At 36.7% G+C, this 27,635-nt stretch overlaps 1 protein-coding gene across 3 annotated transcripts in view; it reads left to right on the forward strand.

The window, feature by feature from the left end:
* Positions 1–25,887, forward strand: part of CALCR (calcitonin receptor) — a 152,080-nt gene extending 126,193 nt beyond the window's left edge. For 2 of the 3 annotated variants that reach the window (XM_023226694.2, XM_023226695.2), the window contains exons 8-13: positions 9,071–9,224; positions 12,082–12,142; positions 12,227–12,293; positions 14,130–14,348; positions 15,978–16,019; positions 23,789–25,886. In XM_023226694.2, coding sequence (XP_023082462.1) covers positions 9,071–9,224; positions 12,082–12,142; positions 12,227–12,293; positions 14,130–14,348; positions 15,978–16,019; positions 23,789–24,019 — 774 coding nt within the window. In that variant the 3' untranslated portion in view covers positions 24,020–25,886. Of the gene's footprint in view, positions 1–9,070; positions 9,225–12,081; positions 12,143–12,226; positions 12,294–14,129; positions 14,349–15,977; positions 16,020–23,788 lie in introns of all 3 variants that reach the window. The other variant, XM_023226693.3, reaches the window with a different exon arrangement.
* The last annotated feature ends 1,748 nt before the right edge of the window (positions 25,888–27,635 follow it).

Genomic DNA, 27,635 nt, shown 5'->3' on the forward strand with positions numbered 1-27,635 from the left:
CCCCTACCACATTTCTTTGTTGTTGTTGTTGTGTTGTTTTTTAATCAGAATTGTGTATAGCCTAACCTTCTGTTTGCTCTGGCATTGTCTTCCTAACACTTCCAAAGTGCTTCCTTTGCCAATTTCAGGATCATCTCCCACTGTATTTATCTCAAATGAGACTTTGTTCTCCAGTGTTTGTTTTTAATTCTTTTCCTAAACACACCAAATCACAACTACACAGTTCCAGAAAGTCAAACTCATTTTCTCTGAGACTTTATCAGGAATCATCTCAAGATTGCACAACAGACTCAATTTTAATTGAAAATGTTACATCCTTAAATTCCTCTGAGGGAAGATTGCAGCCCTTTCCTACATAGCTGCTTACTGCTAGACTTTCTGATGAGGTTTCTACTTCATTCAGCTGGCTTTAAAGACAGTACAAGTTGACAGTTTTCCAGGTGAGATGAGGGTCTTTTTGTCCCTTAGTTTATCAACTGAACTGGCATTTTGACAAAAAGGTCTGTAATTCTCCTTATGAGGTTTTAAAATATATGTGAATCAAAGTCAGGATGTTTCTCATTGCACTGTGAGTTTACTGCAACAGGAGTTTACAACAGGAGTTGCAGTAAATTCACTGCAACAAGTACTGAGGAGGCCCTCTCTGAACCCTAAATTCTTCCAAGACGTGGTGTGCATCAGCATCACCTGGGCTGCAGTTAGAGATGCAGAATCTCATGTAGGCTTTTACATGGGCATCTTGCATGGAGTTGAGGTTTGGGGTACAGGTCCTGTCACCCAGGTAGTGAGCATAGTACCCAATAGTTGGTTTCCCAACCCACATCTTCCTCTCTCCCTCTTGCCTCTACTAGTCCCCAGTCTCTGTTGTTTCCATGTTTATGTTCTTGTGTGATCAATGTTTAACTCTCACTTATAAAAGAGAACATGTGATACTTGGTTTCCTGTTCTTGCATTAATTAAGATAATGGCCTCCAGAAGCATTTATGTTGCTGCAGAGGATATTACCTCATTCTTTATTATGTCTACATGGTATTCCATGGTGTATATATATCTTCTGTATCTATAATGAAAGGAGAACTTTAAAAAACTAAAAAATAAAATTAAAAGATTATTATGTTTAAATAAATAAATAAATAATGCAGAATCTCAAGCCCCACACCACAGCTTCTGAATCAAAATCTCAAATTCTTTCTCATGGACAAGGGCAGACTGGTGAAAAACGAAACTTACGTGATGACCGCATGAAGTGGGACCCTTTCCATCTTTTTTTTAGGTTTCTTTGCTCTGTAATTGCTCTTCATCTGAGGAAACACAGTTTGGGATGGAGGGATGGAGAGAACGGACTCTGAGTGTATTTGATTCAGACAAAGCTTATTTTCTTTTAATTGAAATGATAAGGGGAGCAGAAAAGGACAAGCTTTTAAATGAGCCCCATGTAAAGATGGTCATTGTAGAAAAAATATTCAATTGCATACATAAATAGTACTTCAATGGCAAGCATCCTTCTTAGTGTCACATGTAATTGAATTCAGCTGACAAATAAGCTTTGCATGTCTTCTTTATGAGAAAAAGTGCTTATGGGTTTTACATGTAATAAGTTCAAAGGCTTTGAAAAGTTCTGGATGATTTGCATGCAGTGTAAATAATTTAAAAAGGTGAACTATTGTTACAAAATGAAAGCAAGTATACTATCAAAATTTAACTACAATGTTTACAGGCAACTATATTGTTAAATATTTTATTTGAGCATTATCTCAAGACCAGAAGGGCATTAACATAAACTACAAATCATGAAGGCAGGAAGTAGCTCAGAAAAAAAAAAAAAAAAGTGTTACAACTAAATAGATAAACTGGGGGAAAAAGTTTACTCCTGAAATGTAGATGGACTGTTATTGAGCTACATATCCTGTAATATCTAATCATATAAGACCTACTTTTTGAAGAAAATTGTTTTATTTAAAATTTCCCATATGATTACCCTACTACCATAATTTTCATGTGATGTTACAGGGTATATATTACAGTGGTTCATTATCTAAAATTGATTAAAAATAAAATGGTGATGGCTGAGTAGCTCCTGTCTGGCAAAAACCTCTCACAGATAACAACTACAAACCCTGAACAAAATAGAAAAAGAAATTATCTGAAGATCCTGGAGAGAGACCAAGACAGGGAGATGCTAGAAAGAAGATGAGACTTTAAAATGGAAATAGTTGTGAGTAGAGTTCCCATGGTTTTATCCCTTTCCAGGACAGGTAAAACTCTGATAGAAAACTCTCAATTTTACTGACTTGAATAATAGAAGACAGAATTTAGGCCAACTACAGCTCCCCAAAAGTGAAGAAAATAAATCTCAAAAAGAAGAGAGTCAGAGAAGACGGTCCTCAGATTCTGTGTATACATTTATGTGTGGTCTTTTACTGACCCCATAACCATGTGAATGTGAAGGAGCCCATGAGCATGTCACACTTGTTCAATATGTATTTTTTAGTGTATGAATGAAAGGATGATCTAGTAGCCATACCCTTCATAGAACACTCCAACAAGCTAGAATACCCCATATCAAATTTATTTACTTTAAGAGGTCTGACAGAGAAAAACAACATCTCAAGGTAGGATTAGGGCACCTTTACTAATCTTTAAAGGAGCTTTTTCCATTGTCCCATTGTTTGACATTTGAAAGTTTTTTAACACTTGAGTAATGAACCACAGTAAACTTTGTTCCAGATGAAAAGTGTTCTTTATGTTGTAAAGAGAAAGGATAGATGGAAAAGGATAGCTTAAAGAATGCTACGAAATGGTGCAAACGGCCATTGAATATTCATATGCCCCTTGGACAGTCTTTGTGTATACCCAAAGGCACATATGCATGCCCAGTCTGAAGACCATAGTTCAAAGGGAAATACCTGTTCAACCAAGACTGCAGGGGATAAATGACAGGGTATAGCAGACCTTAGGGACTGCTATCCTCTAAAGAACCCACACTGGAAATCTAGAAAAACTTGACAAAAATTTAAGATGCCCCCACAGGAATTCACCCAGCATTTTAAGTTTTCTATTGATGTCAGCAGCCTGACCCCTGCAGGTATGTACTGATCTTTGCAGACATTTGTAAGAATTAATGTGCTGTTAGGTTAAAAGTTCCCTGGAATTTATTTGTCAGATCATAGATAAGCAGCTCTTGTTTGGATACTTGATAAAATAATATCGAATTAGGAGTTAAAATATTTTCAATCGAACAACATTATAAACACTACCAAAAGCCATATTCATTTTGATTTAATAAGCAGCTGCTGCTCGCTCTCTATATAAATATTATTGGGTTTAAGTCCTGAGGGTGGAGATGGAAGAGGCCGCAGAGACATAAAAATGGATCAGGTAGAAACATATTTAACAGCAATTACATGTTCACTCAATATGTAATCTAGATATACATTAAATAAAACTTAATAAAAAAAATTAACCTGACCAATTTAACCAACATAGACCATAAATCTTTACTATTCAGTCTCTCTTAAAATGTCTATTTCTTCAGGTAAAATATTTAGAAATTGACTTATTGATTCGTCTTCACCTACTCAAGTAAACATCACTTCACACTCTTCCTTCTGTGCTAAAGCGAACTGATGAGAAAAAGTTTTTAGAAGCTTCAGGGAAATGTAAATAATTATCTTTAATCATTAGAGATCATGCTGAACATATAGCAAAGTTTATTTCTGTTTTGAAACAAAACTTGACAGAAGTAAAATTGGCAGCTTTGATTCAGTGCAAAGTATTTTGGAGTTGGTACTCTTTAGACCATTTCAAAATAATTTTTAAATATTTTATTTATTAATATGTTTCTATAGTGGGGTATGTGGTTTTAGTTGTTTGCTGTAAGTTTCCAGACATATTTATTTGGCCCCCTAAAAACTAAAGAAATGGGGAAGATACTCTTCAGGATCTTCATTTTGCCTCAGTTTTGTCCATGTGAATTTGAAAAGTAAATTAATAGTCAGTCCCCTCTTTTACTATAAAGTAACCTATATTGCAGCCCCAAAAATAGAAAATAGAAAAGTTGGAAGAAGAGCAGAATGTGTTTGACTTTGGCAGAATCTGCTAATCTGTTCCTTGTAAATTTTCACACAAACTGGGTAGATTATTTAATATTAATAACACAAGCCCTACTAGTTTGATCCATTTTTTCTCCTCTGACTTAACTGAGAAGAGAATTTTTAACTGTCTTAAAGTAGGCTACAAAAATTACCTTTTCTAGAAATCATTGTACATTGTGGCACTTATTTGTTTATGTATGTGTCTCCCCACCTGAAGGTAACTTCCTTGATTGCAAGCATTGAACTTTATTTTTGTAGCCCTAGCCCAGGATTGGACACAAAAATGCAAGCACAGTTACTGCATCAAACTTAGCCACCGTTTTGAAAAACCAAAAGATCTTATCTAAAGTGTGCATTTTAATCAAATCCTGGCAGAATATAGGAAACATATGGCTGTTCTTTTTAATTATCCTTTGTCAAATGTGTTTTACAGCAAAACAAAACTAAAACATCTCACAAAATTTTCCTTAATGTGTTATTATACCTAGCCATATGAAATCAACACAGAAGTTGAATCTAATACCCCAATTTTACCAATGAGAGGGAGAAATTGCAGTAGTGTGTGTGTGTGTGTGTGTGTGTGTGTGTGAAAGCTAAGAGTTTTTGTGCACACGAAATGTATCATGAGATTTAAGTATACCCTGATAATGAAATATGCACAGGCTTGGCCCTTGCCAAAGTTTTCAGAGTGCTTACTTTTGGCAACACTTCCCTGGGTCTTCTCTTTGTGAACCTGTCAAGATGGTAAATTTCTTAGGAGTAGGGACTCTGACAACTTTGGATCTTCTAGCCTACTGCCTGCAATACAATACAAGCTCAATAAATATTTGATAAATCACATTCCAAATCTGCATTCTCTATGATCCCCCAACCCCTCAATTTTCCTACTGTATGATTTCAGAGAGTGATAGGGTAAAATGTGTGTGTAATCCCTTTCTGAGGTGTTGGCATTTTAGCAAGGAAAATAGCTTTAAGCTAAAGAAATGAAACCATATGGCATTTCAGGCATTCTGAAGATGATGGAAGGCATTCTGAAAGGCAAGATAGTATTCCTTAGCTCCCTGTTATACCTGGTAGTAGGCCTGTGGTGCAAATGGTGCCACGAATACTTCATGGTGGATTTTCAATTGCTTAAAAGTAGGACATAGGCCATGATCATTGCTTTTCGTTGTTTTCACAGATCAGCTCTGGTCTCCTTTCTATTTCTCATACTGAAGGTCTTCCTCTACCCCCACCACAACAGAAAAACACCTCAAAACTTTGATTATCTATTATAAGGTTGCTCTTTTCTTAAAAAACAAAAATTCCAAAGCAGTTTACATTTGGAAGCACTCTTTGCCCCCTTATCAACGGTTCTTGAACATATTGCCACACAAGATTTCCTATGTTATGTAGATCAGAGGAATTTTCTTAAGTGTCCTTGAAAAATATAATAGGAAATAAATTCACTGCTGAGCATCTATCTTGTATAAAGTTTTGAGGTTGACTTGATTCATTAGACTAAGGAAAAACTGTTCTATAATTCTGATTCCATTTTAATCAAATTATTATAAGTGCCCTTTGGGGCATTTTGTGGAAAAGACAGATGAAATAGTGTACCCAGCCAAAAAACTGAAGGATCCCTTCCACTTGAAAGTTACATACTGCTCAACAAACTGTATATTTTTATTAAAACATGAACTAGTAGTAAGGGCACTGAATAGTGTTACGACTCACTGAAGCCAAAATGGATAGTATGATTTTTACTTACTTATCATTCACTTATATCTTTTTATGTTAATGAAGAAAATAAAATAGAGCATAACTCTCAAATTTTATCTACTTTTGGCTTCAAGTATTTCTTATTTTACTTGGGAGTGATGCATTTATATTATTTGAATATAGATTTTTGTCTTGCAATTTGGGAGATCATACTACTTTAAACAAAATTACACTGGTGTGACTTACCTTTAGAAAGCTAGTGAAAAGTTACTTAGCTTATTTGATCTGAGAGTGACTTCCTTAATACCCCATGCTACTAATTAAGAAACCATCTCAGAATGGCAGTAGGGACTAACCCTAATCAAGAGACCCCATCATTTTGTTTAATGCCTGGTTTACTCCACCCTTGATGGAAAGGTTACAATTAAGTCAGGGGCTATATGACAATATCTTATTCATGTTGATACTCCCAGAGCTGGCTTAGTTCCTGGCTCATAGCAGGTGTTCCATAAATGTTTGTTCAATGCAACTGAATTACCTTGAATATCTTGGGCACAGGATTCTTAACCAGGAGCCTAAATTAGAAATTCTGGAAAATAGTTTGAAAACAAAAAGAGAGATGAGGTATGGTTATGTGTATTTGTTAAAAAATTCTCAAGTGACACCTCAAATGCACCTTAGTTATGAAACATTGATCTAAGTGCTAAACTATTTTTGTGAAAAATTCTAATAGCTTGATCACCTGGATATTTCTAATTATTTTCATGAGGTGTTTATTTTAAAAATGAATAGACTGGTGATTTTCAAAATTTGTGTGAGCTTTTGAGGCCTTTAGCCTCCAAACAATACCTTACGCCAAACCCAAATATGGTCAACTCTCATTTTTATTCATGAATTTCACCTTTGAAAATTTGTTTTTTCCTATAAATTATTTGTAAACCCCAAATCAATACTAGCAGATTCACTATCATTCACAGACACTCACAGAGTGTCCAGAAATTGGAGCCACCTGATGTGCAGCTCCCAGCTGAGGTTAAACAAGGCAATGCTCTGTGCCTTCTTATTTCAGTTCTCATACTATAAACAAATGTCCTGTTTGTGGTCTATTTATTGCCACGATTTTTACATTTTTATGAATTTTGTTGGTGATTTTACTGTTTTAAATAGCCCCCCACGCATAACATTGAAGTGCTGTATGGTGTTCCTAAGTACAAGAAAGCGGTGATGTGGCTTACAGAGAATATGTGTGTGTCAGTGAAGTTTCCTTCAGGTAGAAGTTATAGTGCTATTGACTGAGAGTTCGGTGTGAATGAAGCAGCAACATACGTTAAATAAAGTGTCTTTAAACAAAACACATAAAACAAAGTTAGCTATCGATTGCTCAATGAAAATGTTGTGACCAGAGGCTTATAGGAACCTAACCATGTGTTTCCCCTAGGAGCAATGGCTCAGTATTTGCTATTTCAGTTTTTGAAGAAACTTTATAGACCATAACTACTGAAAATAACAATAATTAACTGTATATAAAACTTGATGCCAAAATTGTTCTGGGTGACAAAGGCATAAGACCATCATCTTTGTTCTCTTCCCATCTCCTTCTCCCCACATGACAGCCTCCAAAACGTATGCTTAATTTCTGGATCCTGAAGGAATAGGACTTTAAAATAAGAATAGTCTTCCAAATGAATCCAGAGTAACAACTGAATTTCATATTTTACTTATATATTTGGGTGTTAGGTAAATATAGCAAGTACTTGCTTAGAAAATACAAAACTAACATTATATTAAATCAAATAATCCCAGTTAGGAAGGTAATCAGATGGGGGGAAGGGAAGCCAGTGCTTTTCTGAGCCAAATATAAATTACTTTTAGATTACCTGGTGTTTTTAATTATCTGCACCACTGTACCACTTTGGTCAGAATCAGAGGTTGATTCTACCTCTGACAATGCCATATCTGCCTTCTCCTGGGCCCAGGGGGCTTTTCCTTATGTTCAATAAACCCTGATAGAAAAGGAAACACAATAGAATATCTGTTGGCTCAGCACAACAGGTTCTGAGTAAACGAATTACTACTTTTATGCATTAAATAAAATGCACAGTTTGGAAAAGGTTGCTACAGTACTGAAAGTCACTTCATGGCTATCTTGCTTTTTAATGAAAAGGCCTAAAATGCAGTCAAATTCAAAATAAGAAGCAACATAATGTAAAACAGAGTATTTGGTAAAATAATAGTAATGCAAATAACTACTCCTTAATACCTAAGATTTTGAATGCTAAATTCTGTTGTCATTATTGTTGTTGTTATAGTTGTTAAGAGATAAGCACAGCTAAGTACCCTCAGTCAGGCATCCTCAACTGGGGGTATTTTGCTCCCCAGGGGAGACTGGGCAACATCTGGAGACACTTGATTGTCAAGAGTGTGTGGGAGATGCTACTAATATCTAGTGGATAGAAATTAGTTATACTGCTAAACTCCCAACAATATACAAGGCAGCCCCCACAACAACAACAAAAAACTACTCCAAAGTGCTAATGTACCAAGATGAAAAATCCTATTCCAGGAGTGACTAGTGAATAAAAGTATTCCATTATGCAGTATAAGCAATGGTTATTTCTATACAGACAACAATATTGATCTGACTCTTCTAAGGGTATAGCTCCTATATCTGCATTGAGTTCTCAGCAAGGATGTCATCCTAATCTCTGTGCCCAGAGAGGGCTTGATCCCACTATGTAAACCAAGGCTCCCATATGAAAACAAAAGCATAAACAGCAGCTAGGCTCAGCATATCCCCTGGGTTTAGACGTGAAATTTATCACCTGACTCTCTCCTCTTTACTGCTAAAGGGACATCATCAACAAATCAGTGAATTTCAGGAGGAGCATTAAAAATATCTGGGTTATTTGCTTCATTGACCATAGAAAAGGGGCCATAAAAGTCATGCATCAAATCCCTAGATAGTGCCTAAGATTATGAGTCTGACTAATTGAAGGAAAATGATCCCATCTGTGTAAGTCCCCAGAATGTAACAAGGAAGAACATTTTGTGGACTAGTTTTCCACTGGCTTATTTGGCTATTTACATGTAATACCAGTGATCTGTGCATTCACTCTGATTTGTGGGTATAGCGGGTGGCACATGTTTACAGATACTTGGGAAACTGCCTTGCAAGCTGAATGCAGATACTTTGGCTTCTTTTCACATTTACTCTGTGTTCACTGCCAGATCTTTACCTATGTCTTCCTCTGAGTATCTTCCTTTCTTTCTGACAGGTGAGCTGCAAGATTTTGCATTTTTTCCACCAGTACATGATGGCCTGCAACTATTTCTGGATGCTCTGTGAAGGGATCTATCTTCATACACTCATCGTCATGGCCGTGTTTACTGAGAAGCAACGCTTGCGGTGGTATTATCTCTTGGGCTGGGGTATGTATTTTCTGCAGCTAAGTTTTGAGCCACTTTCACCTCTGTCTGTATGCTTTCAGTCTTCTTCTAGTCTTGGTCTCAGAGAATAGAGTCAAGTCCTAGGTCCTTCAAGGAATGATGGAACATAGGTACTGGCAGGAGTTCAGTCTCCAAAAGACTTGTAGAAGCCCTTTAACAATCTCAATCCTGGCTGGGCGCGGTGGCTCAAACCTGTAATCCCAGCACTTTGGGAGGCCGAGACGGGCGGATTACGAGGTCAGGAGATCGAGACCATCCTGGCTAACACGGTGAAACCCCGTCTCTACTAAAAATGCAAAAAAACTAGCCGGGCGAGGTGGCGGGCGCCTGTAGTTCCAGCTACTCCGGAGGCTGAGGCAGGAGAATGGCGTGAACCTGGGAGGCGGAGCTTGCAGTGAGCAGAGATCCAGCCACTGCACTCCAGCCCGGGCGACAGAGCAAGACTCCGTCTCAAAAAAAAAAAAAAAAAAAAAATCTCAATCCAACTGTGCTGAACATGAGGGTCTGCACAGAGAAGGAACGTGCCAAAACTAAGACTATCTTTCTACATGCACACACACACACACACACACACACACCCCAAAATTCCACCAAACTTGTTACCACTGAAAAATCACATTGCCAAATCTGAACTCTGAGAACAAAACTGGCATATTTTAAAGCAATGGCTCCTTTCTTAGAACTTTAAGCAAGCATTATCTTTGGATGGGAGGACAATGGGTAAAATTAATACCAATTAATTTCTCAAGAAAAAATAGCTTCACAGAAACTTTATAAAGTTTAATGGGGCAAGAGAGTAAGTCTCTTCTGGATAATATTTTTATAGTCCTTTGAAAATTTTTTTCACATGAAGACAGTATGATAGGTTCTAAATTTTACAATGCCAGAAAAAAAGCAAAATCTACCTACTTTTAAAAGAGCCTTGAAAGTTAGACTGCAGAAAATTTGGCCCAAAAAAGCCCAGTTGTATTATAGCACCTAATTCGTTTGCAGGTGATATAAAGCCCATTCATTTAATTCAGCTGTAAATAATGTTACCAACTCTAGGATTTGAAACCAATCTCAAAGAATTGTAAGAGACATTGTAAATATCAGCCACTGGGTGAACAAGTGTCTGATGGTGAAATTCTGCCCAACAGAAAATCAAAGAATGGTTCTTTCAATAGTTACTCCCTTCCAAGTCTACATGGCACCACTTAGTCATTGATTGCTCTCCAATTGAAGTAACTTCAAATACTGAAGTTTAGTTCTCAGGAAAATCATTTATTTTGCAACCCTCTTCAAACTGTTTCTTCGCCTTGGCTTGCTGGTTTTCCCCTTGTTAAAAATCAAAGGAAGGAAATTTCCACCATGGATTTCTACATTGAACAAATAGAATTTATTAAATCCCTCTAAAAACAATGAACCCTACAGAGACAGGATTATTCTGAATCTTATTATCTTTGGTGGGAGGAATGGGTTGTTATGGATCTTGGGACCTTGAGAAGAATAGAAAGAAAAAAGAAAAAAACAGAAAAACAAACTACCTAAAAGGAGGCATCATAGCCAGAGGAAGGCAAAGAGCCCCGGATGTTAAAAGGTGTGGGGTCTATACTCCTCTCCAGATGAAGTAGAAAGCACTTTCCTTTCTACAAAATGGTGAGGTGGGATTCAGTTTTCCATATGCGTCTCTTTCTGTCTAATTCTAAAATATGCATCTCAAAATAAATTCAGAGACTTTTGTTTCTGTGTCTGAGCCCAAGTGGGAAAACGGTATGTTAGAACTGCAGCGAATAACACAATCATGTTTTGTGAAAGAAACTCAAAATTATTTCAGGCCAAACATTAAATCTATGGTCCTATTAAATATATGCTTCCTGGGTTTAAAAGCTGAGGTTGTTCTCAGGTGAAAATTCAATAGTTTGAGACCCCTTTTTGTATATAACTCACAGAAAATAAAAATGCATTTATTTAATTCTTTCCTAAGACACATTTCTTAATCTGATGACAGTAACAAAATTTCTTTCTACAGATGTCTCAATCAAATCAAGCAATATTCTATTGTTGTACATTTGAGTAAAAAGACTTATTTTTTCTTTTTTAATGAAAATTACAACTTTAGGTTATACTTATAGAATACAAATTGATTTAAAAATTATAATCTAGAAGGACATATTCCAATGTCTCCATTTTCCTGTTTATAAATTTAAAAAAAATTTTTTTTTTTATTAGCACTTTGAGTTTAGTCAGGGAGGTACAGTAAGCTGCCTTCATAAAGTTTCTCTAGCCAGAACATACAGAAAGTAGGGAACGTACTGGCTTCTCTGAAGTATTCATATTAAAAGGAAACAGAATCACCACATGAGATATAAACAGACAGAAAAACAAAAAAGTCTAGAAGAAAGAATGTGAACATCAGCTAAGGCTTTAGGAGCAATCAGACTATTGCTTTCATACACCGTCCCAGGTCACATCCCGCTGGGGTGACCCAGCTCCTCTCCATGAGAGAGCCCAGTTCACCTACAATGAAAGGCTTTCTGGTCTCAGTTAATAGTCACCATTACAAACATAACAATGGTAATAATAGTCATCGTGTACCTACTACACTCAGCAATTTGTAAAAGGCTTTTAATTATTTGGATGCTCTTAACCAAACTCTCCGGAAGCACATAATGTTCTAACTGGGAACATTTTGACTGACTTGACCAAAGATGATTTTTGTGAAAATATCAGGGGAACATCTTGACAAATACACTCAATTTGCCAGTATTTTTGCAAGTACAGTACCATTTTCCATGCAGCTATACTTAAAGGTTATGACCAAGAAACCAAGTGTGATTTGTACTTTACACATTTGTAGGGTTTCCGCTGGTGCCAACCACTATCCATGCTATTACCAGGGCCGTGTACTTCAATGACAAGTAAGTATTATGGTGATGTTTAAGTTAATATATTCATAAACAAAATGTTTTTGTGTATTAATGTGTCCCCTCACCCTTTTTCAGCTGCTGGCTGAGTGTGGAAACCCATTTGCTTTACATAATCCATGGTCCTGTCATGGCGGCACTTGTGGTGAGAATTAGTCTTTTACTGCAATATTAGTGGTGTTATCTCTTAGTTGAGATTTCTGTGCATATGGTTCTGTTTATCATGTTTTATAACTTCAAAATGAAGCTAATTTGACGGTATTCTATAGTAAAAAAAAGCAATTTGATTTTAGAATCTTCAAAAAAATGCCTTTTACTTACACATGGAGGGGTTATCATGAGCTCATTTTCATTACAGACTCACACTATAACAGCAATGTAGCTCATATTTTAAGACTTTTATAACTAGACTCCCTAGGTAAAGGTGAGAGGCCAAGGGGCTGCAAGAAGTTTATTTGTGTTATGCACATCTAGGATCTTTGAAAACTTTGACTTTCCAGAGCTCTAAAAGTCTTTGGTTCTGTGAACTTAAGGTCCAGAAATTCAAATATTCAACACAAGTTCAATTAGTGAGATAGTAATAAATAGTGGACTCCAGCCAAATGTCAGATTCTTAATGAGGATGCTACTGTTCTTACTTACCTAGGATTCAGTAGACTTGGCCTCATGTCTTAGCTCTATCATCTACCAGCTCTGAAAATTTAGATAAATCAATTAACCTAAAAATGTCCCCTGATTTTTTTAAGGAAAAAGTTAGATTAAATAGTCTTTCAGGTACTTTTGGAAGATAATCTCTAACTCTAGGTCATTAAAACTTAGTACTGCTCCATATCTTTATCTGTTAAAAATAACAAAAGTAATAATAGCTACTCATAAATTCATGGTTATAAAATATCTCCTAATAAAATAATAAATGAAGTAAAATCTTTAGCAATTACTCTTATATTTAAAATTCTAAAACACACATTTCTTGCCTTAATTATCTAGAAATTTTTAAGGAAATGCAGATTCCAGGATCCAAATTAAAAATGTGTATATGAGATGATTATATGCATACTTCACTGTGAATGACTATAAATTAACAGAAATTGATATATTTGGAATTCCTAATTTCATGACCAAAGGAAATGCACATTAGTGCATTTCAAAACTAAAAAAAAAAAAAAAAAGATTCAGCAATTAATTATCATTTTGAAAGAGCTGCCCATGCAAATATGGGCACTTGATTTATGACAGCAACACTTTTGAGCAGAGGAAAGAGATGGTCAATTAGATATACATACAGAAAAAATATCAAACATGTATTCAGCAATTGCATATGTGTGGGGGAAACAGTAATTGATTCCTTCCACAACCAGACACAAAAAAAATGTGTTTTCAGTTAACTGTAGGTTTAAATGTGAAAGACCAAACCATAGAGGCCTCCCAAAAAAGACACATTAGGTGACTATCTTCATGAGCTTCAGATACAGAAAGATTTCTAAAGCAGGATACAAAAGGCACTTAAGGAAGAGATTGATAAATCAGCTACATTAAAATGAAGACAACATTTACAGACTGAAAAGACAAAACTTAGAGTCCAAGAAGGTATCTGCAATGTTCCAAATAAAGACTAATAAATATATGAAAAAGTGTTCAGCTAATGTATCATCAGGAAAATGCAGATTAAAACAAGAATGAGGTAATACTACCCTCCACCACCCCCGCCGTGGAAAGGCTCATATTAAAAAGAGTGTTCATAGCAAGTGCTGGCAAGGGTGATAAGCAACTGTTTTATATACCGCTGGAGGGAACATAAAATTAAACCACTTCTCCAGAGCCCTAGAAATGCTGAGCAAATTGTGCTACTTCCCAGGTAGACTCTCTGGTTCTACGTAGGTAGCATTTGTTGCTCACACTGGATAAACAAAAACTGAGGACAGTGCACATTCTTAAGTGATACTTTTCTGTATGATTTGCTCATAACACCATATATTTGCAGGTCAATTTCTTCTTTTTGCTCAACATTGTCCGCGTGCTTGTGACCAAAATGAGGGAAACCCATGAGGCGGAATCCCACATGTACCTGAAAGCTGTGAAGGCCACCATGATCCTTGTGCCCCTGCTGGGAATCCAGTTTGTCGTCTTTCCCTGGAGACCTTCCAACAAGATGCTTGGGAAAATATATGACTACGTGATGCACTCTCTGATTCATTTCCAGGTAAGGAAGCCAAAGGTGTATTTATTCAACTACTGTGCTTATTCAGCTAGCTGATTTTAACTCTAAAGCCCATGATCTTTTATTATTATCATTTTATTTATTTATTTATTATTTTTAGACAGAGTCTCACTCTGTCCGCCAGGCTGGAGCGCAGTGGCACGCTCTCAGTTCACTGCAACCTCCGTCTCCCGGGCTCAAGCAATTCTCCTGCCTCAGTCTCCCGAGTAGCTGGGATTACAGGTGTATGCCACCATGCCCGGCTAATTTTTGTATTTTTTAGTAGATGGGGTTTCACCATGTTGGCCAGGCTGGTATCGAACTCCTGACCTCAGGTAATCTGCCCGCCTCGGCCTCCCAAAGTGCTGGGATTACAGGTGTGAGCCACTGTGCACGTCTGACGAACCCATGATCTTAAATGTCATAACATTTAAGCCTCCAATTCAATAAGCCCAGACAAAATTCTGAAGGACACCAGTTTTTTTGAGGCTGTTTCTTCCTGTTTCTTTCTGTACCTGCTTTCCTGTCATTCCCAGGGCCCTCAGCTGGTCCCATCCAGGCATGTTCTCCCTGGTCATAAATACAGAAATTGTCAGATTTTCCTTTATAAATAAATGCTGGCTCTGAGGTAATGAGGAATTTGCACAAAGCTGTCCATGCCTCCTGCTCTATCACCCTCCATTTGTCAGGCAAATGTCAGGAATCCATTCATGACGGTTCAGTGCTATAAAGGGAAGTCGTATCCAGGCCTCTCCTCATGCAGGAGAGAATGCATCGGACTCTCAGGGGCTGTCCTGGGCTGTCCACTGTCTGCCACACTGGATAGAAGAATGGCTGCCCTAGTTCCATTCACTTTTCCCTAGATCTAAAGCCCCACTGAAAGCATACTGCTGTATTTGGATAGCAAGATAGGATGTGGGAGTCCTCGGCAGGAGTAACTCTATCACAGGCTCTTAGGCAGAGTTTTGCTGTCTCTATTACAAATTTCAAAATAGTTTTATTTTCTATATTAGGTTTAATGTGAGGAGGAGGTCAAAATGAATAGGGCTAGAAAGAAAGTTTAGGGATTGTTTGAATAGTTCAAACTGTGCTTTTGGCCATAATCAAACCTTGGGCACAAGAAATCTTCAAGCAGTGACCAGGACTCAGGCAGTTTCTTAGTCCATGTCCTTATCTGAGAGATGAACTTGGCAGTGGGTATGGTACTGCGCTAGTTCACCGTGACAACACAGGACACAGACCCACAGCCACCCACTGTGACACTTGTCCTTATAAAAGATTCCTCTACTGAATTCTACAAGGTCTCCATTTTTAAATTTTTGAAGCGTAGTGTTTTTTTCAAATTCACCATAGTCAGCATATGCTGCTATAAATCTCCACGTTAAAGGGAGCAAAATATTAATTAGATTTACTAGAGCTGTCCTTTTAGCCAAACAATGGAATCCTAACAAGAAAAAATATATTTCTAATGGAATATTCTTATAGTGCAGCACTGACTATGAATGGTAGATAATTCTTTTTCTTGCTTTTTTTCCTTCATCGAGCCTTCTCCGGGCAGTCTATCATGTTGTTTACTAAACAACAAAATGAACACAAAAATAACTTGAACTGTATTTTTCCTTCCCTTTTTAGGGCTTCTTTGTTGCGACCATCTACTGCTTCTGCAACAATGAGGTAAGCATGCATTTCTTATAATACTATCACTTGTTTATGTAAAGGCAGCATTTTTTCCAAAGGGCCTCCGTACACATTTCATTTCATCTCACTTCTACAGTTGACCTCATAGGGTTTTGTGATTATCAACATTATGTTTTTTCCACTACTCCAAGCTCAATCTTATCTGTGGATGTGTAGTACAACGGTAAATATGATTCAGACAGGCAGCTAATTTCCTCGGGTTGCATCTTGGACAGATCAGCACCCTTAGCAGCAATAGTGAAAGCTATTCTGGATGCCATTAGAAAGAGAAGGCATATGCCTATTCCTTTTGGAAGACCCAAGCCCTAACTAGGGCAGACAATCTCCATTCGGTTTGTACTAGTTCCTACCTTTTTTCCAGTTGCTTGGTGCTAGCGCCCTACTACTTATTCAGAGTCTGTAAATCACCCTGAAGTTAAGATTCAAAAAGGTTTCTCAAATAATCTACAATGCAAATATTTAGATCAGTAAAATCTAGAGAGCCATATGGCTGATCCATTCTGTTCTCAGGGTGTTTTTAGCCAGAGTTACCTTTTCTTCCAACCAAATCTTTCCTGGGAGCCAAATCTATAAAACATAAATGTGGGGCTTCTATAGCTCCAGACGTCCTTCCAAAGAACTTCCAGGGTTTTAGGGAACATGATTCAAAATCTTCCTCATTTTTCAGGGGAGAAATCTAAGCTCCAGAAAGATCATGTGATTTACCCAATGTCACAAATGCAGTTATGGTTATAACCCAGACTGGAACACAGATTTCCTGATTTTCAATTAAATTGACTAAGTCCCATTTAACTTACCTATATCTATAATTCCTTCCTGGAGCTATGTTAGTATACTTTTTCTAGAACCACACAACTTTTAATGCCCAAGCATATTTGAACATTTTAAATCAATTCCTATTAAGAATAATTCCATACAAGGCAAATCACATTTTGCCAAGACATCAATATATTACTTTCCTATTAGTAATTAGAAATGTTTCTAACCATTGTCAGTGGATAATTTTTTCCCTATTCCTTTTTCTAAGTTAAATAATATTTAGTGAGCATCTACAATATTTTGTTATTCTGTGACCTGTTCATACCTGTTTCTAACCCCAACATGACAAAGTTTTCATTGTTCCTATTCTTCATTTTAATTATTACATTTTATTCCTTCCTTTCTTCATCAATTCATCTGCCAACTCATTCCTTCATTCAACAAAAATACATTGTGCATTTACTATTGCTAAAGGCTAGACTAAGGGCCTAGAATAGAAATGAAAAGATATTCTTCCATTGTCAGCTGTTAGAGTGGCAATATTTTTAGAATTTTAATATTTTTTAGAATGATAAAAGCTAATAAATGAGTAGGGCATAAGTCATCCCATGTTTATATCAATTTCTGTAAATGTATATCCATGCCTTTTGGGTTGTTTCAGGTGGCATGCAAAATAAACTTTTTCATCTAAAATAATATCAACATAGAGCTGATATAAGAAATCAAGCTCTGTGGGGCATACCTGGAAAAACACAAGAGGATTGCATGCATTTGTAAAAATACCACAATATTTATTGTGTCTTAGCTATGATACTGTCATTGGAAGTGTCGGACATAGAAAGAAAACCCAGGGGTACCCTAGCAATTGAATGTCTCGAGTTCATTTGAGTGTATGTTATCTCTGATTTTGAAGTAAAGAAACCATTTCCATTTTCATTAAGATTCCGTTACTGGGGGAAGGTACAAGTGTGACATTTCTAATAATGTAGAAATTGTGTACTGTGCCAAATGTAATATCACAGCCCCATGGATTTTAGGCATCTGAATCTCAGTTGGGCATTCTGTGAATGCATCACCTTACAACATTGAACACAGGCAGGGCACTCACACATGCAGGAAGTTATTTCCAGCTGCATCTAAGATAGGGCTGTGATGGTACGATGCCTGACTGAATACTGAGTTTTAGCACAAATCTAGGGGGCTAACTCAGTGTAACAATGAGATCACATCACATTGTGTTATGTGCAATTTAATGTTGATTATGATTGGTATGTTATCAGTGAAATGATTATTTCATTTTTGAATTTTGATTCATGATTGGTATGTTATCGGTGAAATGATCATTATGAAAATGAATCATATAGAGAGTCAGTGGGTAGAATAGAAGCAGGAAAGGAATGTGAAGAATTAAAGTAACAGGAATCAGGAGATGACCATAGAGCATGCTTATGTATCAAGCATTTCCTACAATGACTCTTCCAAGTGAGTAGACATTGATTATCCAAACATATCAGTAAATTAGTAGGTATCTAAGAGACCTGAAAAAGATGATTGCAGCTATAAAAAATGCACAATTTGTTTCCAAGAAGTAGCTTAGAAATGAAAGTTCTAACAGCACACTGGATTTTCTCCCTTTTCTTGTGTCTTGCTATTCTCCGTACCTCGTGGATAAAATAGTTTATAGATGAAAGTAGCATGATCAGAAACATCTCCATTTAACTGTCACAAATTGCAGTGTGCAAAAGCTAAAATTTTGTTTATTTCCTGTAGCTTATCCTGCTTTCAAGAGACTATTCCACCAGCTTCTAGTGGTTTACAGCAGTCTCTTTATAGAAAATATTCAGTCAATTTCAAAAGCCTTTGTCCAAAAGAGCAACTGGCTACCAAGTTATAATGCCAGCACCCACTGTTGAAGTTCACACTGATTCCCCTTACTACTAAGCACTCGAGAGGTCTTTTCACTCTGTGACCTCCTTGATGAAGCCACAGTCCTGTTCTGATTCACAAGTTCTTTCCGCCAAGCCACCTGAGGAGCCTGGAACTCCAGCTCCTTTCTTCACACCATATAGAGCCTGTGAATATATCTTCCTTACATGCCATAGCCGTTGCTGCTCTGCTGTTGGGCATGGTGCCAGGGGCAAATGTGGAGTTTCTTTTCAGGGCTAGCTATTTTCAAGATTCTGCTCTCGAATCGAAAAGAAAGACTTGATACAATGGAGTGTTCCTAAGAAAGCAAATTATCTCTTGCTTGATTTCTTCTCCCCATTTTCCCAGGTACTCCCACCATGAAGGAGAAATGTAAGGCCATTTAGGCCATTTGTGCAACTGTCTTTCTCTCCTCTTCCTCTCAGGCCTCTTAGGGCTGTGCACTCACCACTTCCCCTTCCTGTCTGTGAGGGTCTCTACCTATATCATATTCTACATGTTTTCTACCCTGTAGCTTTTAGTAAAATACTGTCTGCAGACCAGTAAGATTTTCACAAGATATGCAAAGAGAAGTTTTTTCTGTTTAGAAATTCTCCACTCAATAAAGCCTGATTTTCAATACAATATCTTTCTAGAGATATAAGAAAGCCAGCTTTGAGACTCACAGTCTCAAAGCTAAGCAATAATTTTCTTTGGTCTAGACCAGTATTCTCAAACTTGAGTGTACATCAGAATCACCTGGAAGATTTGTGATACCAGAGATTGCTTGACCCTAGCAGCAGAGTTTCCTATTCAGTAGGTCTGGGGTGGGGTTTGAGAATCTGCATTTCTAACCAAGTTCCCAGGTGACACTGATGCTGCTGACCCAGAGACTACACTTTAAGAACCACTATTCTAGACACAATCATACTTGTGTTTCAAGCAGTGGATGACCTTGACTTAATGAATTGGGGAGATGCGGGAAATTTTATTTAAGAAAATTAAGAAATACAATGGTTAAATGTTTTCAAAAAGTTTAACCTTATTATAAATGATACTTATGTATTATTATCTTTTAGAACAAGAAATCTTCCCCAAACATAGGAAAAGGAATAATGAATGAGAATCAAAAAGACCTGATCAAGTGCTTAATTATAGATTAATTATAGATAAATTAATAATTTAATTATAGAGCATATAGATTTTGTAAGATAAAATCAGAGACCAGCAGAGATATTGCCACTATGGCCTCCAAAAGGCTGAAAAGAATGTTGGCAACAACTTTGTAAATAATATTCACAAGTATCCCTTAGCATCTAATTAATAGGACTTAATAGGAATCTGGCTTTCAGAAGTCATATAAAACCATCTAAGCCAGGCGTGGTGGCTCACACCTGTAAGCCCAGCACTTTGGGAGGCCGAGGTGGGTAGATCACAAGGTCAGGAGATTGAGACCATCCTGGCTAACACGGTGAAACGCCATCTCTACTAAAAAAAAAAAAATACAAAAAAAAATTATCTGGGCATGGTGGCAGGCGCCTGTAGTCCCAGCTACTTGGGAGGCTGAGGCAGGAGAATTGCTTCAACCTGGGATGCAGAGCTTGCAGTGAGCTGAGCTCACGCCACTGCACTCCAGCCTGGGAGACAGAGCAAGACTCCATCTCAAAAAAAAAAAAAAAAAAAAAGAAACACCAAACAAACAAACAAAAAAAAGGTGTGCAATTACTTTTTAACTTCCAGGGAATTTAAAGTTTTTTTTTTTGTTGTTGTTTGTTTGTTTTTTAATCATGATTTCTAAATGTTAAGCTCAGTTTGCAGCAGGTCTGTTAGATTGTGGTGACAGTGTGAAGGAGTAGGCATTACAATCTTTGCATTCATTGGATCAAAACTGCTGGGGTAAACCTCACCTTCTATTCTGCAGTACGTAACTATAGTAGGTGCTTATAATGAACTCAGGAAAAGAAAGGTGAAAGACAAAAACATTCAAATCCAACCATGAAGACTCTAACCTTATTTTGTTTTGTACAAATGTAGGAACTGAGACCTAAATATACCAACTTTACAAAGCTTATTAATAGAGCCAGGTGTAATAGTTATGCCTTCAAACTGTAAGACCAGGGCTCTACTTCTTTAAGTTGGCAATACATAAATGGATATAATTAGGAAAAAATGTAAAATGTGTGTTGCTTTTTTAGTGAGTGATGAATTTATATAATTCAAATCTTTTTGTTGTTGTTACATTTATCCCATTTACAACTAGTAACATTTCTTTTATTTTCAGGAGCGACAAAACTCTCCCTGTTTTGTTTTGTTTTGTTTTTCAGATTAAACGCCCTTATTCTTGTCATCAGAGCAGCATCAGGCTCAACCTGTGATATTGTAGGAGATAATTGCCCTTATTAGTCTATAATTCTTTAAGTGTCTTTTATATGCTGCTAAGGGCCTGCTATTATGTGAACAGTTTACAAATCAAAGCAGGTTGCCATCTCCACACAAAAGGATAGGCTATAATTTTGGATGTGATTAGAGAAGGCCGTGATCCTTTCTATAATAATAACTTTAAAAAATTAAAATAGAAATCAAACCGTTTGGCACCATGCTGGGCTGTGTACTTTATTAATATAAATGGATACTCTGATGGGAGTTATTTTAAAAGGACAGGTGAGAAATAAAAGACCTGTTTTTCATGCTGGATCCTTTTGCAAACTAACTCTAAACTCGTAACTGCCTGCTTGGATACTTGTAAATATCTGTGTAAGTTTCAGCTACAAGGAAAATCTTGGTATTTAAGAGATACTGAATTAGTGGAAATTATCAGCTTCCTTTTTTTTTTTTTTTTTTTTTTTTTTTTTTTTTTTTTTTTTTTTTTTTGAGACGGAATCTAGCTCCTTCCCCCAAGCTGGAGTGCAGTGGCGCAATCTCGGCTCACTGCAAGCTCCACCTCCCAGGTCCACGCCATTCTCCTGCCCCAGCCTCCTGAGTAGCTGGGACTGCAGGCACCCGCCACCACGCCCGGCTAATTTTTTGTATTATTAGTAGAGACGGGGTTTCACTGTGTTAGCCAGGATGGTCTCGATCTCCTGACCTCGTGATCCGCCCACCTCGGCCTCCCAAAGTGCTGGGATTACAGGTGTGAGCCACCGCGCCCAGCCTATCAGCTTCCTTTGACTGGAGACATTGCTTCTCCAAAAACGTGCTGAACCTGTATATTTCCCAGTTTCTCCGTGGGGCATTTGATGGTTCCTAGATTATAACCCTGGCATTTGAAGCGACGGTAATGGTACCATCCAAATAAAGCCAGGCTCTGCTTGGTGCTGTGGCTTTGCCACATTCTAGCTATATGATTTTGGACACATTGAGTAACCTCAGTGCCCCATCCGTAAAGTGAAGATAATAGTGCCCTTCCCATAGGGCTGTTGTGAGGATTAAATAATACAGATCACATACTTATGTACATAGTAAACACTCAATAAACGGCTGAAACTTGTTATTCTATCTTTTGTTCCTGCGTGGCTTTTTTCAATACAACTTTTAGCTGCATGGCCCACCTTATTCCTTAGCACTTAAAGTTTTTGTCTTTGTCTGTTTTAAATCACTTTAGATATTAAGTACCCTGCATGCAACCACTCATTACCTCCAAAACAAAGTAAAACAAAACTCAGGATGTGTTGCCTCCATAATCTGAAAAGTCTACTATTCCAAATTATCAGATTACTAAATAATTCTGATTGCCATTTGTCACCTCAAACCTTACGGTTGCTGTGCTGTGTGAAGAAAAACTTCTCCAGCTACAATTTCTGTACTCCGTTTAGTTGCTTTTTGAGGAATCATTTGACTTTGTCTTTCCCTGAGTAAAATCTTTAAAAATATCTGAACAATATAATTCTCAGAGGAGACTGTTACTCTACTAGATACAGAAAAAAAGTATATTTGCCACAGAACCATTCAGCCTTATAATATACATATAGTTTTATAACAGTAATCGGTTTTGCTGTCATTTTTCTCATCTTTCAGATTTGTACAAATGTAAAGTAGATAAAATGATTCTCCATGATCAAGTAGTTTTCATGATTTATTTCACATTATATATTCCCCAGTTTCTCTCTCATGTGTTTAGCTGTCATATGTGAGTTTGGCAGCAGAATGAACTAAGGATGTATTAATAAATTGATGCAAATATTTTTAAGTAAGTTTGTCATATGTACAAAGCAATAGAAACTCAGAAACACAGAATAGAGATTATTGCAATAATCTCTTTTTTAGTTTTGTTCAGCCATAGAGAAAAGCAAGAAGTTTGGAGACAACAGGAAGGAGGAACTTAACTACTAAGTTGAATTTGGCTCTATAAAAAGCAGAGCTAGACAAGCAAATTCACTGTCTGTGGTACTGTTTTCAGTTGTGGTTATTGTAGTTTTCATATTTAGAGCTTTCTGATGTTAACATCTTCACCTCTTGTGTTCAATATATAATTTATTGTTATTTATAAAACAAGTCTGGCAAGTTTATTTACATTTTAGAAGTCTTTCAAAAGAAAGAGATTGAAATCTTATTCTTAAAAAGTTGTCATGGCATTAACTAGAGGTGTGTCTGGCATACCCCCTCTCAAGTCATGTCGGACAAGGAAAAGTTCACGGTATGAGGCCGTTATCATAAAATCCAGAACTGTGCTATGGTTTACATATATATTTTTCATGTGCACACTTAAAAACTTCTGCCTTATCAGGGATCGTAGCATACAAAAAGTTTTGTCAATCTTTCTCCCTATTATGACATGCATACCACATTATCTGGTAAACCAAATCAACTTTTATTCATTGGATATGAAAGCTAAAGAAACTTGTTCTTAAAACTAGCAAATAACCTTGTCAGGGGTAATTTAGGCAAGTAACTCAGTTCTTCCATTTGCAAATTCTTCTTCCAAGTATATTCTGTGGCCACAGCATACACAGCCCAGCCCTTTAGATCAGAATTACAATTTAACTTTCTTTAACATCTGATAAGCTCTAAGAATGATGTTCATAAACTTTGCATGGATCGTTTCTGACTATCATATAAAAATCACGCTGCTTTTTCTCTTCCAGGTCCAAACCACCGTGAAGCGCCAATGGGTCCAATTCAAAATTCAATGGAACCAGCGCTGGGGGAGGCGCCCCTCCAACCGCTCGGCTCGCGCTGCAGCTGCTGCGGAGGCCGGCGACATCCCGGTTTACATCTGCCATCAGGAGCCGAGGAATGAACCAGCCAACAACCAAGGCGAGGCGAGCGCTGAGATCATCCCTTTGAATATCATAGAGCAAGAGACATCCGCTTGAATGTGAAGCAAACACAGCATCGTGATCACTGAGCCATCATTTCCTGGGAGAAACACCATGCGTTTAAAGTGTTCTCCATCCTCCCAGGAACCGAACATATCATTTGTGAAGAATTATTCAGTGAATTTGTCCATAGTAAATTTGAAGAAAGTTATTCTTGGTACTATTGCTTTGGGAGACAGTCTAGGAATGGAATCTCCCACTGCAACTTGTGAACTCCATCATTCATCCAGGACTGAGATGCAAATGTCATAGTAATGCAAGCCAAGTAGCAAAGAAAAACAATGAAATTGACCTAGTTCAGATACAGGGTGCTTCTTGTCAATTTTGAGCCATTTATAACTTTGAAAAATTAAAATCATTGTCAATATTTTTCTTTTTAACTCTGGATTTTGAATTAGAATATTTCTGTATTTGGCTATGAATCTGATTTTTATTTTTTTTTAATTTCAGTCAATTCTGATGTTACTGAGATGTTTTACCATCCTTACAATGTAAACCACATGAACTACATGACCTCTGCAAGACAAAGTGGCTTTCTAATAGAGAGATTATTTAAATATGTGAAGAAAAATACCTGCATTTGGCAGGAAGATGTATGCTTTGAATGCAAAAGAAATTTAGAGTCAATTTGCTGGAAACATTACATGCTCAGCTTGGTTTTGGATAATCCTGTCCACTGGGCAGGCCCTAGCTGTTGTAAAGAATTGGTCTTAATGTTGAATGTACTTTAGTTGCTGACATTTATAAACTGAGAGGTCACAAAAAAATCTGTCACTAAAAATTTTTACAAAACTGCCAAAAATATAATTCTTAGTGGAAGACAATACTCCCTTTAAAAAGAGTTTTCCACTTTCCTAAACTCCAGGATTTATAAAGCAAATTACTCCAAGGTTTATAAAGCAGATTACCTCTTGCCCTTGGGTGCTATCTAGCAGTAAGAGATAAATTTGTTGAAAATTGGTAATTAAAAGACTCCACATAAGTCCATTAACTGCTTTCAACCCAGCTTCAAAGCTTAACAAGATCTCAGTCTTTTCCAGGAAGATTCAGGAGGGCTAATTATAAATCATTTTGTGGTTGACCTCTTGTTTCTTGTTATTACCAAAACAGGAGGGGGAAAAAATTAGCTGCTACAAATTTAACCATAAATTAATTCATGTTTAACGGTTCTCATTAAAATCCAGTATTGTATTCCCATATCTCTCTTTACTTCTCAGTATAAGATTTTTGATAATCCTGAATAAACTAGTATCATTAATGGCACCTGAAATTAATTTGTGAATTTGCAACGGTAATCAGAGTTACCATTATTTAATTTGTACACTAAATGAGGAGGTACATTGAAACCCTCCAAATCTCCAGTCTCATCTATGTCATATTTTGCCACTGCCTTTCAGAAGTGATTTAGTTGTGGAAAGATAATAAATTGATTTGCTATGGTTACATATTCAGTGCACCCAGAGAAAATTATATTTCTACAGAGAAAATGAATTTTGGATACTAAAGTAGTTTAAGTCTCCTTTACTGAATGTAAGGGGGGAATTGAAAAGAAGGTATTTTTCCAATCACAGTGTTATGTAGTATTGTTCTATTTTTGTTTACAAACATGGAAAACAGAGTATTTCTGGCAGCTCTGGTACAAATGTGATAATATATTGCTAAAACATTTTAGATGTTATTATGCTGATATAGTAGGGGCTGAAGAAAACAAAATAGCTTATTATAGAATTGCATGCAGTTCTGTCCAAATTATGTGAAATGTTTATGCTATGTACATGTATAAATTAATACAGAGTATGTTAAAAGCAAAAAGATGTATATTTGCATATTTTTCTAAAGAAATATATTATTCATCTTTTCATTCATTCATCTCGTCTCCTGTTCATTCCATGCTGTTTTTCATTTCAGCCATGGGCTGCTAACATCCCATCTCATTTGTACTGTAGGAGTGGGAAAGATAATCTAAAAGCATAGGTTAAAAACCATACACAAACATATCAAATTTATTATCTTTATTAGTACAACCACCTTTAGTCTCAATTTGATTGTAAATTTAGTGACACTGTTCTCAAGCCCTTGATAACCCAACACCACACACCAGTGTCAATCAACATTGCATAAGTTTAGGAAGCACAGCAAAGAAATCAAGTGTAAGAAAGTATCATATCTTTTTATTCTTGATTTTTTATTCATTATTCTGGGACCAGACTTGATCTGTCCAATATCACATCAGATCATTAGAATTGTTACAATCATTGGCTTTTAATATAGTTTGGGAGAGACACTAAGGCTAGATGAAAGACAACTAATTAACTATCATTAGAATGCATAAAGGCCACCACTGGAAAGATTTTCAGATCTGGAAAGCATGAAATGGAAAAAATGACGATTAAATGAGAACTCTGATGGACTAATGAAGGGGAACAGGAGCAATTTGTAGATTCTTCTCATTATGGGAGAGCATCCAAAATTGTGGCCTCATGAGATCTGAGAAACTTCTTCTGAAAGGATATGTAAGGATTACATCTTTCTCTTACATTCCAGGGGGGAATACAAATAAATATTATCATTGTGATCTTGAAGAACAAAACAATTTCGCATCATACCATAAAACATTATTTCTCAAGAGATAAATTTATACTCAGATGGTCAGCTTCCCTTTCGCTTTGGCTCCTACTTTTTGACCCAGAATAGGCCTTTAGGTGCAAATGAATATTACAGTTACTGCAGGGGAAAATGTTGGAAAAAACATGACAAAAACGCTATCATCATTGAGCTACAATCATTCTCATTCATCACTTCGCTCATTAGACATCGATTCAACAGATGTTTCATATGCCTTCCATCCTGCTATGTAACAAATATTTATTAATAGCAGTTATCAAGGCAAACCTTCTTTACAGTAGGGACTGCTTTTTTTGGTGCAGGGGTAAAAATATAAACCTTCTAAGTGAACTATTACCCTAAAACCATAACCATTGATATCTTTGGGGTGGAAGAGCAAAGTGAAACATGTGGCTGGAGGTGGTAGCTGAGTGTGATCTTCCCTCCTCATTAATACTGGACATAAGAGCTCTAGTTGTAAGAAATATTCTCAGAACAAGATCTCAGGACAAAGGCTCAAGCAGGACTCACTTTCTTGACAAGGTCTAAAATGGTGGTTCTTTCATTGGTTAGATCACAGCTTAACTAGCTATCACAGGAGTTATCACTTTTGGGTTTAAAATGAAATTATTTATGAAGAGGGTAGATCAGAATCCATATTTAGAAGAGTAATCAGGTAAATGCAGAAGGACATTCTATTTGCTATTTTGACAGAGTAAACAAGATGACATTCCTAACTTAAGCTTATGGAAGTTGATTTACTGAACTAATAACTTGTATCAAGCAGGAGATTACAGGAAACAATAACTGGAAACATGCAGAAAAGGATGATAATATGTGCATGTGAGGGCAAAGGAAGACAGAGAAGCAACATTTGCAAATTAAGAACTAACTGTATTTCTGATTCTTTTTCTTCTGGACATGAAATTAGCATTTTTTAATATCTCTGAATAATATGAAGCATTGAAGGAAAGAAAACACAGTCACTAAAACTGTAACCAACAAAGGA

Source organism: Piliocolobus tephrosceles, chromosome 8, assembly GCF_002776525.5.
Source record: "Piliocolobus tephrosceles isolate RC106 chromosome 8, ASM277652v3, whole genome shotgun sequence".
Taxonomy (NCBI): Eukaryota; Metazoa; Chordata; class Mammalia; order Primates; family Cercopithecidae; genus Piliocolobus; species Piliocolobus tephrosceles.